The 12,003-nt window shown below is 39.2% G+C and overlaps 1 protein-coding gene across 4 annotated transcripts in view; it reads right to left on the bottom strand.

Moving 5' to 3' along the window:
* Positions 1-1,893: 1,893 nt before the first annotated feature.
* AP2A2 (adaptor related protein complex 2 subunit alpha 2) overlaps positions 1,894-12,003 on the bottom strand; it is a 42,238-nt gene continuing 32,128 nt past the window's right edge. For 2 of the 4 annotated variants that reach the window (XM_064714690.1, XM_064714691.1), the window contains exons 14-23: positions 11,794-11,967; positions 9,723-9,886; positions 7,924-8,001; positions 6,966-7,048; positions 6,136-6,225; positions 5,245-5,368; positions 4,375-4,491; positions 4,127-4,196; positions 2,799-2,933; positions 1,894-2,045 (exon numbers count right to left, since the gene is read on the bottom strand). In XM_064714690.1, coding sequence (XP_064570760.1) covers positions 1,968-2,045; positions 2,799-2,933; positions 4,127-4,196; positions 4,375-4,491; positions 5,245-5,368; positions 6,136-6,225; positions 6,966-7,048; positions 7,924-8,001; positions 9,723-9,886; positions 11,794-11,967 — 1,113 coding nt within the window. In that variant the 3' untranslated portion in view covers positions 1,894-1,967. The remainder of the gene's footprint in view (positions 2,046-2,798; positions 2,934-4,126; positions 4,197-4,374; positions 4,492-5,244; positions 5,369-6,135; positions 6,226-6,965; positions 7,049-7,923; positions 8,002-9,722; positions 9,887-11,793; positions 11,968-12,003) is intronic. The other 2 variants (XM_064714692.1, XM_064714693.1) reach the window with 1 other exon arrangement.

Below are 12,003 nucleotides of genomic sequence, written 5' to 3'. Positions count from 1 at the left end.
CTCCCTTTAGTTCAGCACATCAGATTTTAACAGAGTAGCCAAGAGCATGGTTAACATAACAGGACTAATAATGAGACACAGAACATCGTGAAGCCAAAACAAAAGGTATTCCATCAGTATTTGCCAACTGCCCAGCCTGACTGCAGGAACCACTCACCAAGATTTTCAATGACAATATTTATGATTTAAGAGTCTTAAGCAAGAAGAATGTGAAAGGCCTTAAAGGGGCCAGTTGTTCCAGAGAACTTTTGCAGAAAGACCAGGCCTTTAGCCTAGTTTTCAGCCATAATATCCAGTTACCAGCAATTTCTGGAAAAACAAAACACATCCCCCAAAATCCACATATCACAGCCAAACCTTTGTTCCTCATTTTTCTCTTTTACTCAAGTACGATCAGGAGCCTTCAGCCAAACCAAGTGATAATCTCCCAGTTACATCATTTAAGCTCAAAGCACTGAAGACAAAAACCAAGGCACACTCAATCATGGAGAATCCTGTCCCCTGCTGAGCATGGGCAGCATGACAGCAGCCCCATTTAAATGTATTTTCAGTGTCACCACCGTGATGCAACACCTTCTTTTCCTGGGCACGTTTGCCTGTATGTGTTCTGACACAGCAGTCCCAGGCTTCCTTTCAGTGACCATGAGGAAATCTTGACCTGAGGTTCCCTTCTCCTGTCAGCAGGAGCTCATTTTGTTCACCATGATCTGTAGCTCTTGCTGACACCAGCCCAGGGTTTCTAAGTGGGCCACCTCACCTGCTTTGGTTTAGCAGCTTCTGTTGCACCTCAAGGCTTGAGGAGCATGAGCCAAAGTTTCTGTCCACTGACTTCTGCAGAGAGGCTGCAAAGAGTTTGATGTGAAACAAGGTACAAAGACTTCGGCTGTAAAAACCTCTAGAAAAGCTGAACACTTCTGGGTTTTCTACTTTCAGTTTCAGCAGAAGTTTTCTATACCATGTTGGACATTTTTACCACTGACAGAAAGGAAACTGCTTAGGTATCAGTTATTCAGCTCTTGAGTCTGAACATTAATGAACGCTGGGGAAAAGATATTGGTTAAAATTACATTTTCACCTAAGATTGCATGCCTTGCAGCCCTTCAAGGGCCCATTTCTTCCCACTTCTTTTATACAACACTAGTTTCTGCAGTTAATTGTATCACATCATTAGGACTATTACTTGTCAAGTCTGATGGTAAACAGAAAAAACATAGAACAGAATATTTAACTTCACTGAGAAACAACGAACAAGTATTTACTCATTCACCCCCTACCAGAGAAGCTCACCTCATGAATGGAGATAAGCAGGAGGATTAAGAATAGCTTTTGTGTTCAATCCAAAGATCAGAAAACATTAGGATGTAAAATATTACAAGATTAACACCTTTAAGACTCTGGTCCTGTGGCATTTTTCAAATTCAAAGACTGGCGACTCAACATAAATGTTCACTTTAATCAGATTCAAATACATCTTCAAATCTGCCCTTCCATCCAGTAGACAACTTGTGGCAATGTTCAACTTTACAAAGTTTTGACTCTACATTAGCATGGGAATTAACCTTCCTGAGCAGCAGTACGCTGTTCTCTTTCAGCTCAGAGCAGAAGAAGTATCTCTTAAAGGTACTGAAACAGAAGGTTTTTGAGCTATTTTCAGCTGAAATCCTTGATTGCCACAATGAAAACCATTTCCCTTCAACAAGTTTAAAAGCCTGACCTCTGCAAAAAAAGGAGCAAAAGACAGCCCTCCCACCCTTTATGTAACACACGAAAAGCCATTTTTAATGGAAAAGTCACTTCCCTGTACTGTACATTTTATAGTCTTAATTTCAAACAAGGGTCAAGTCCTGTTAAGGCAGGGAGCTGGTATTGGTTAACATTGCAGTACTCAGACAGTGATGTACAAGACATTTATTTGCAGTATGATGACAGTGATATAAGTGGAAAAACCAAAACTGACATGGTTAATATTAAAACTGTTCTGACAGCAATTCACATAATCTCTGAGATACAGCTTCTTTACTTGTTCGTAGTGTGAGCCTATACATCTGAAAAAGAACATAAAATACTATTTAAACAGTTTGGCATTAAAGGAATGCACAGTCAACAGTGAAAACTAACAGTTACCTCTTACTTGCTTTGTAAACTTTGTTAGGAAAAAGATCTCAAAACACTCAGAGGCAGCAAGCCACTGAGCATCACAGCTTTTTCAAACCACTGGCTGAACCAACCCTATCTTCAAACCCTTGCTGAGAATTACTGTTACTCAAGTATTTTTGGGTTTTAACAGAAAGGTGTTGTCCAGAATATCTGTTAAAGAGGAGCAAATGCTGTGGAAAAGTCTAAAGACCCTGTACAACCACTTCTTCAGGGAGCAGAAGACACAACCACCCAAAACCTATTTTTAATTATAAGTTAATTTTGGTAACACCTCTGTCAAAAAAGCTTTAGTAAAAATACTCTTAATATTGTACTCGCTTATGCTTTCATCTTTTAGCCTATTACTCTTTTAATCATTTAAAGTAGCAAAAGGAAGCATACTTAATGTGGTCCAAAGCGCACAAGACAGTCTGGAATATTGTAACCATCTCTTCCAAGAGGAAAAGAGAATTGCTCTGAAGAAGCAGCTTACCCAGCTGGACCAGGATCAGCTGCTACAATTTAATTTCTTGTTGGAGTCTGCAGTCATAAGCAGCTAATGCAATAGTGACTTTTAAACACCTTAAAGGAGTTTCAGATACACAGAAGTATTTAGTTCAAATGAGAACTTTTATCTAAGCTGGAGACAGTTACACAGATACCTGTGCCTGGAGGTTGGGTTCAAGGCGCAGCAAGCATCCAATCTGAGTGGTTTTTGTGTGTATGATACCAGCACCAACAAAGTTAGCAGGATTGGGATCTACCTCCTCAAGCAGGGCTGATCCAAATCCAATTATCTGTGAAAGAAATCAAGAAGATTTAGATGTGGGGAGAGGAAGACACAAATACCAAGTATACTCAAATCGTCACCATCAAATAGCAAAACAAGGAGGAAATTAATTTTTAAGTCTTCAAGACTACTTCATTACTACAAATTTTTGAAGGCTGACCCTGATAAATGAGCTATTCTGTAAATAAGGCTCTTTTAGAAAGCAACTGAGAAGCAAGTTAAAATTTAACATCAGTCTCCCCAGTTTTGATACAGCCACTCCTGTACACAGTCACTGTTCCTGTTCCACATTCCTGTTACAGTCACTTCTGTTTTGCCTAACACAGCCAAAAAGTCACTTCCTTTTCCAACCAGTACCTCGAGTATAAATTAAGGCTTGAATTATCTTCCAGTTCAGTTTTAAGCAGTGAATTGGTGCTTTCTTAAACAGCTTCAAGTCTCCAGCTGCCACTGAAGACTGCATCCAATTCAAACCACAGCTAGAAGCTGTCCATTCAACTCAGCACTGCCATGACCTATCACATAGCATGGACTTACTTTCACTGGATGATCCAGCTGCCATATAAACAAAAATGCATAAAGTTAGCTTATACCATGTGCTAATTTGGGCTGGGATAGAGTTAATTTTCTTCCTAGCAGGTGGTATGGGGCTGTGTTTTAGATTTCTGCTCAAAAGAGTTGATAACAGAGGGATGTTTCAGTTATCACTGAGTGGGGGTTACACAGAGCCAAGGTCTTTTCTGCTCCTCAGCCCACGAGTGAGGAAGCTGAGATGCACAAGGAGCTGGGACAAGACACAGCCAGGACAGCTGAACAACGGGATATCCCATACTGTAAGATGTCCTGGCACAGCATGTAAGGCTGAGAAAGGAAAGGAGGATGTTCAGAGTGGTGTTGTTTTGCCTTCCCAAGTAACTCTTAAACCCGATGGAGACCTGCTGCCTTGGGGATGGCCAAACACCTCGCTGCCAATGGGAAGCATTGAATTAATTCTTTGCTTTGCCTGTGTGCATGGCTTTTCTTTGACCTACTGAACTCTCTTTACCTCAACCTACACGTTTTCTCACTTTTTCTTCTCTGTACCATTCCACTGGGGGAGAGTCAGCAAATGACTGTGTGGTGTCTAGGTGCCAGCTGGGGTTGAAACATGACCTGCCATTGCCCTGTACACTATGAATTAAAAATATCACCACCACCCACCTTTGCTTTCGTGATCTCTGCATCCATCGGGTGCTTTGCTTTAAAGATATTCTGTACTTCCTGTTTGGGACTGCAAGACAAGGCAAGACAAATACATTATGAACAGCATTTCCAATAGCAATTAATTCTACTGAGAGAGCTCGTGGCTTACAGGACTAAGTATGGGATAAGGTACTGCACCAGCTATATTCACAATATATCTTTCTCCTCCCTTGCCCACCGCAAGAGGTCCGAGTATAGAGTCTTACTTGCTCAGCTGCTTCCAACGCTGAAAAAAGTCTTGAGAAGACATCTCTGTTGGCTGGAAAAATTTATTCAGAGTGATGGGTAATTTTACTGAAAGGTTTTGAAATGTTCCACCGTACCTGCAGATGGAAGAGAAAAACCACAGTGCTTGTGGCAGCCTCAGCAGAAATCAACCAAGCAACTGAGGAACTGTTTATGATCAAAATCCATCAACTGCATATGACAGTTCTAATATACAGTTTCAATCCACTGTTAAATAAATTTTATTTTCTCTCCTTAGATGGCAATAGATGAATTGGCAGAATTGCTGATAAGGTTCTCTCAGTTTTAGCATGGGTTTATCCTTCTAGACAGCACCCTAAGGGGCAAAAATACATCCTTGGGAAAACATACCAATAAAAACCAGTTTAGACTAGAAAAACAGCATGCAGCCCAGAACTCAGGATTTTATAAAGCTGAGCTGATGTTGAGTGGACAGAACAAGAGTCTATTTCTGGTTGCATACACTTCCAGGCCAAGTTATTTGCAGAAATGTTCTTGGTTTCCAGAAGGGAGAAGTTACTGCGTATATTCCTGTCAAGATTTCTTAAGCAAACAGGAAGACTGCTGTTTTATATAGATAGCAGAGACAGAAGTCATGGAGACATTTTATCGGTGGCTGCTGCTTGACTGTTTGGTTTGGCTGGGGTTTTAAACCACATTGTTCCAAGTGGATTTTCCCTAGCACCTTAAAGCTTAATTAGATCAAATTTTCAAGTTGTCTACCTAAGAGAGCTTTTTGTGTCCATATTTTGCATTTCAGTCACAGGGCCATGCCAAATTTAACATCTTTCATCCAATTAATTCACTAACATTTGAATCCTTTGTTTTACCTGAACTGAATGTTCAGGATTGGAGCTTCCATGAAGTCTGACACACATTCAATGTTCACAACCTGCTGAACCTGTGCACCTCCATCCACTGTGGGGTCAACAGGTTTTGTCTGAAGATTCAGGCGTAGAAAAGTTGTTAAGGAAACAGATCAGTGAACTGATAATATAAAAAATGCAAATCTTCCAAGAAACTCTATGAGAAATTAACATCATGTTTCCACTCATTCTCTGTGTGCTACTGAACATTTAAAGCTCAGGTTTTTTGTACAGGAAAAGAGTTTGTGGGGTTTTTCATATTGACACATACACAAGCAATAACTCTGAAAATTCTCAGTTAATTGGATATTCTTAAAGAAAGATAACCTTAAAAAGGTGTGAAGGCACAGAGACTTCACAATAAAAGCCACAGGACTATTTTGAACATGACAGAGATGCCTTGAGTCAAACAAGCCTGATTACTTAATCTCCCAGAAATCCTAAATTTGCAACACCAAGCATTAGGGACCAGCCATGAATTAAGTACCATCATCTTGGTAATGCATCTCCATGTCAAGTTTTAGCTTATCTGCTAATGCAGTACTCAAAGGACACATTTCTACTTCTGCTACTCCATGTCAGTGGTGAAGGCTACAGTTCCAGTACCTTCTTATTCAGCTTAATTTCTTGTTATATCAAAAGTAAAATTTGTGTTTATAACCAGGACGTTAAGGAAAGAATCTTTCATCCCTGCTCAAGACTTGATCTTCCTATGAGAACTTCAGAGAGCTATCAGCAAGTTTCTCATTTCTTCATGTTAAAGGATGCCATGATCCAACAGATTTATTATATTGTGCAGCAATAAAACACAAAAATCTAATAAGAACAGACAACTCCTATTATATTTAAGGATATTTGACTGAAGGTCATCTGAGCAGATTACTGTTGGAGTAAAATTCAAGAACTGTGTTGATGTCTTATTACCATAGAATATGAACATACGACCTGGAAAGAAAAGAACGAGACATCAGAATTTTTAGGTCATGTAATCGCATTGAACTACTCACGCTTCAGTGCCTTAACACACTGTCTTTCTACCCTTCTTTAAAACCACTTTTAAGAACAAAATACAGTTTAAATGGTTTATCTCACCTAGACATTCACAGTTCAAAATGCAGCAATTTAACCAAGCCATTAGATCTCTCCTACAGTAGCTGTCACACATGCAGTCAAATCATCAGTGAAGTCTTTCAATTGCTGGAGAATTTTGTTAAGATGCTACTATGCCACCAAGAGTTTTACAGAAAGGGAGAACCAAGAAATTCTATTGCTAGCCTGTGTTCAAATTCCATCTCCTTCCTAGATGGTTCCAGTATCCTGTGCATTCAATCTCATCTGAAATATATTGTGTTTCATATCATAACAATAAACCATACTGCAAGATATAAATTTGGAGAAGAATTTATAAACCTGGCTGCACCAGCCATACAAACAGGCAGCATGAGCTGTAATGCTGGAGCTTAACACCCCTTATTTCATATCAGCTACTAAAACAATAAAAAAAATTCAAGAAAGCAAGAGCCCACACAAAAGCCAGGGATGCACAACATTGGGAGCTGTAAAACAGCTTAGGCCTATAATGGTATTTCCCTCTTCTGTAGCTGAAAAGTGAGTCCTGTCTGGAATACCATGCTGGCATTGTTACTGATAATGCAGACAGCCAACCACAGCACTACAGATCTTACCCAGGTTCTGTCGAAATTCAGATTTCAAGCCAATTTGTAGCAACTGATTTTCAAATAAGACTCCATTATTTTTACACACAAACCTAAGGGAAGAGAGGGAAAACCTGTTTTAAATTGAGCCATGTTAAATGATATTTAGAACCACAAAATTCAGGGTTTACACAGAGGATGAAGATTGCGGTTAACCTAGAATGCATCAATCTGTGAGAGAGGCCTTTGCAGAAAACTGCAGTTAGAAGACAATTTTACATCCAGAACCACCACTTGTAGGACACTAAAAGAACTGACATTTTTATTTGATAGGCTGTCTGAGAAACTATGAAGGAAGCCACAATATGCTATATGCACACACACTGTCTAATAAAGGACCAGGCAACAGGATTTTTCTTTTTAGTCTTGAGAACTTCTGAAACTCATTAGGTTCGTGCAGAATTGAAAAGTTTGAAGTTTTGACTGTTTAAACCTGAAAGAAAAAACCCTCCTTGATTTATCATTTCTGTATCACCTAAGCCAACTAGAGATGTACATTTTCCATTTTGAGAGAGGAAGCCCATTCTCCAGTGATCTCAGTCCTTTCTATCACCCTTCACTTAAAAGTAGAAGAGGTGGTCAGCAAACATCTGCCTTTTGCATCCAAGGCACTTAAAACACACTCCCAAATATTAGTACTTTTGACTAGTACTCTGTTTTTTATTTATTTCCAAATATTTGTAAAAACTTAACATACAACTGGCATTGCCTCATTTTAGAGCAGTGTGTGACAGCACTGACTTGTAAAGAAGACTCTAACCTGTGTATTCATGAGCCTGTCACAAAATCCACAGAGGTGTTCTAGTCACAAGTCTGACAGTACATGTTTCTCTAGTCTTGCTGATATTAAGTTAATGAACAATATAGTTTTTCTTTATAACTATATTCTGGAAATTGCCCAGCCTTGCAAGGTTTTAGTATTGCTTACTTGTGAAAAAGCTCATCAGCATCATGCACAGTATCAGCTGGTTCCTCAGAAACTACCTCAGATGAAGCCAGGTCAGGGCTAGTTCAGGCAGCACAAAGGAAGAAAGGCAGTAGCGACAGAGACAGCAGGAGTTAGTAAAGACAGCTTAGAGCTTAGTTACTTCTTTTACCTCCTTCCTCAAAAATGGCACTGCTGAGCTTAATGCACGAGAAATTGATTAGCTGCCCTAGCTCAGTACCCTAGAAAGGTTTTAGGCATTAGGCAAGGTTTTTCCCCACTTCTCTCCCCCATCCCACCCCGACTGTTAGAAAACAGCAATCCTTCATGAAGACAGCTGAAGGTGTTCAGTAAATGTAAACCTCTTACAGAACCAAGTCCTTTCAGGTGTTTAACTGTGACAGCAAAAGTGTTTAAGTTCAAAATCAAAAAGGTAAGCTGCATATTGACTACTACAAAGATGCACTTAAAAGCAGAGGCCTCATCAACCGTAGATACCCTTCTAATTACAGGTGCACAATCAGTACCTAAAAACACACAAGTATTAAGCATAGGCATAGGCAGGAGTACACAGGCACACAGAGAATGACTTACCCAAGCAACAGATTAGAAACAAAAGTGACAACAGCACTAAGAAAAGGCAGGAAACTGTAAAAAGCAACTTCTCAATATCATTAGAGAAGCATTTAATAATCTACAGACAGACCAAGGAGTTGGGCATTGCTACACTTTCTTCTGCAAAGAGAGAAAACTCTTTTTATGTAACATTTGCTTATGAAACTACTAGCATTGCTTCCTCTTTGTACCCTCTCAAAAAAAAAAAAAAAAAAGGCATGAACAAGCTTGTGTAGCTTCATAAAGCCCTGGTTTTGTGTTGTATGATCAAGTATCACTTCTGACCTTCCAGGAGAAACACAGGATCAAGTATTAATCACTGCAAACCTGTAACAATGCATTGCCTGATATAAAATTTTGATGTAAGTGCCAATGATCCAGGCAGATCAGTTTCCCTAATTATGTCTTTTATATTAAGCTGCATTGAAAATTTGTTGTGCCAACATTCAAAATTTGGTCCTTGACAACAGTAATACGTTCTTATTCAGTAAGACAACTGACTTTAAAGACATTCTGTGATTTTATGCCATTCATTCCCAAAAATTTAGCTAAATAACATTTGAGGGTAGCCACAGGGACTTTTAATAATAATGGGGTTAATAACACATTGTACCTACACTACACCTATTAATGTATTTGTAGTATCAAATCCCCTTTAAAAAAAAAGAAAACCACTTGTTCTTTATCCCCCTTTTCACACCCCTTTGTCAGACAGTAGAACAACTGAAGTGTAGCATTAAAATATGGGAAGCAGTATCCTGGATACAATCCATCTCACTGTTTCAGTAGCAGCTTGCCGTAAGTGGAGAGACAAGAATACTTTATGAAGAGAAAATAAGAATAAATGTATTCATATCAGGACAGATAATCCCCACTTCAAGATGTATGGAGATGCACAAGCAGCTTAATTTAACAAAGAAGCAAAACCAGCATGAAAACCAGACACTACTGTGTGGCAAATATCCTCAGGTTGAGTAGTACAGACTCAGTTTTTCCATTAGAAGAGATATTCAATAAAGACAGCACATCCAGCAGAGTGTCCAAGAACACCTCTCTTGCTGCAAAACTACCACTCAGGAATGCACTCAGTATGCTGGAACAAAACCGAAAGTTATGTGTGCTTTTCCTTCATTCCTGTTTCAACAGACAAATTCTCCTTCAAATTCCTTTCAGGGTGACTTAATTACCTCGCAAAGTTGTCATCAGAACCAGGAGCAAGAGGTGCAACTGCAGAAGCTGAATCTGAAAATACATCCACGAGCAGGCTACCACTAGAGGAAGGTGGGGGAGCTGAATTGGTGACAGGGGCAGCACCCAGACCCAGCAGATCCGCCGATGGAGAAGGAGTAGACTAAGGAAGACAAGACACTCCGGTGTTACACTGCAACAAAACTACAACACAGCTGTCTCGTTTGCATAGACAACTACACTGTGGCACAGTGCCTCTCCCCACCCCAAATCAAGGTTTGAATGGATGGATTAAGGTTCACAAATGCAGCAGCTGCCACGCTGAATTTCAGCTTAAGGTCATTTACAGGTGTGGTTTTCTTTTTTTCCTTTGAAGAGAGTTAGTCCATCTAACTGTTAAATAAAAGCAAAACCAAAATTCATCTGTCTAATATCTGGTTCTGCAGAAGAAATATGACAAAGATGAGAATTTTTCCCCCCTTCTCTTTTCCCATTAGTTTCAAGGGAAAGTAAGTATTGTAGGGAATAAAATTCCCATGTTGCTTTTCTTTCCTGAAGAATCCATCAAGAAAGCAAGTGGCTTTTACACAAAGCTAAATCACAGGTCATCACAGCATCTTTAAAAGTGACTATCAGTTTAATCCTGGGTTTCTGAAGCCTAGCAAATCTTAGAAAGAATGCAGACCCAACCAGCAAAAATAGCAGAGCCTGTAGCCAGTTCAAGCTGCAAACACTAGAGGAAGAGACAAGATTTAAATGTTTAAAGTGTTTTTTCCTCAAATAGAACAAATCAAGCAGCCAGGACACAGAATCATGCAACAGAGGCTGCATATATCTGCCCAAGTCACATGCAAGTACAAAGCACAGACTGTTAATCAAAATGGCCATGTATTAGACATTAGCAGCTTCCACTATGCCAGATAATCTGAGGATGAGTCATGAGATGTATTTGGATGAATCTGAAATCTTGTTTTTGTAAGCCAACTCCAAGTTATCGTTTACTCTATACAGTATAATGAAAGACTGGCAAAAGACTTTAAGTAGTCAATCACTAGGACCAACTAAAAGTTTGGACCTCAAATTTCTTAACATTTTTGCAATCCAAACGAGACAAAGCCACTGGTGAAGGTAACACTGTGCAGTTTGTTACATGGCTGAGACCCATTAATTGGAGCTCGTAAAGCACAATGCAGTATTAACTGCCGGTCACTTCAATCTGGCATTCAAACAAAATTTTGCAACTTTTCTGCTGGAAAGAGATTTCTGTCCAGTCAAAAGTGTTGCACTTGGAGTAGCTACTCTTATACACTGCAGTGACTAAGAAGTAAATTATTATGCTATAACAAACTGGGCAGGGAGCATGCTACAGTATTTCCTTCTCTAGGTAATCTTCTATGGCATCTTAAATCTAATTACAAGTTATTCTTAGCATTAAAACCAGAAAGAAATGTTACATTATGGGAAAAATTGATCCTACCAGCTTTAACTGACAATAAAATGAGAAGTTTCAGCTCAGAAGGAAAAATCATGCGGACTTGTCAAGCATAACAGAACTCAAATAGTACTGTGAAATAAAAAGTAACAACTTTATACTGATTTAAGGACATTCCAGTGAAGGTAAGTGTTGTCCACTTCTATTAAAAACAACAGCCCAAAACAAGATGCAAAACAATATGTTAGACAAAGCAGAAAAAACAGCTGATACTCTGAAATTCAAGTTAACTCCTTTTAAATATGTTAATTTTATAAACCCACCCTCAGTGCAAGTTCATTAACAAGGAAATTCACATCTCTAAAAGTAACAGCAACATTTTTCAAATAACAATATAAAAGGGAGTTTTTTAGGCTGCAGACCGTTCGTCCTCACTTACAGAAGATTTCGAAAGGAAAACTGCATCCAACCATGCAGCGAGGGGAAAGCAGCTGTACGTCCCCTGCTTTACAGCAAACACCCACAGCCTTCAAGTTTCAGATGGGAGGTTTTAAACCCCCAAAAAGCCACTTTATGAAACCAGTCTTTTCTCACTTGCACACCATCTAAATTAGTGAAATAATAGCTTTTAAACTCACAACAACACTGGCATTGACAGAGGCAGGTTCAGCACTTCCATTCATATCAGAGCTCCTCTCCTTTTTGATCTCTTCCAGGTCAGTAACTGTGCCTGGGCCTTTCTTCTTCTTCAGTTTAGCCAAAATGGAAGATTCCCTCTCTGGAAAGGGAGGCATTTCTTCCAACACTGTAGCCTTACCATAGAATAAAAAAGTATTAGTTAAACTTCA

Source organism: Zonotrichia leucophrys, chromosome 5 (assembly GCF_028769735.1).
Source record: "Zonotrichia leucophrys gambelii isolate GWCS_2022_RI chromosome 5, RI_Zleu_2.0, whole genome shotgun sequence".
Lineage (NCBI taxonomy): Eukaryota > Metazoa > Chordata > Aves > Passeriformes > Passerellidae > Zonotrichia > Zonotrichia leucophrys.
The sequence above is the reverse complement of the archived record's forward strand: the minus strand, read 5'-3'. Positions and strand labels throughout refer to the sequence as shown.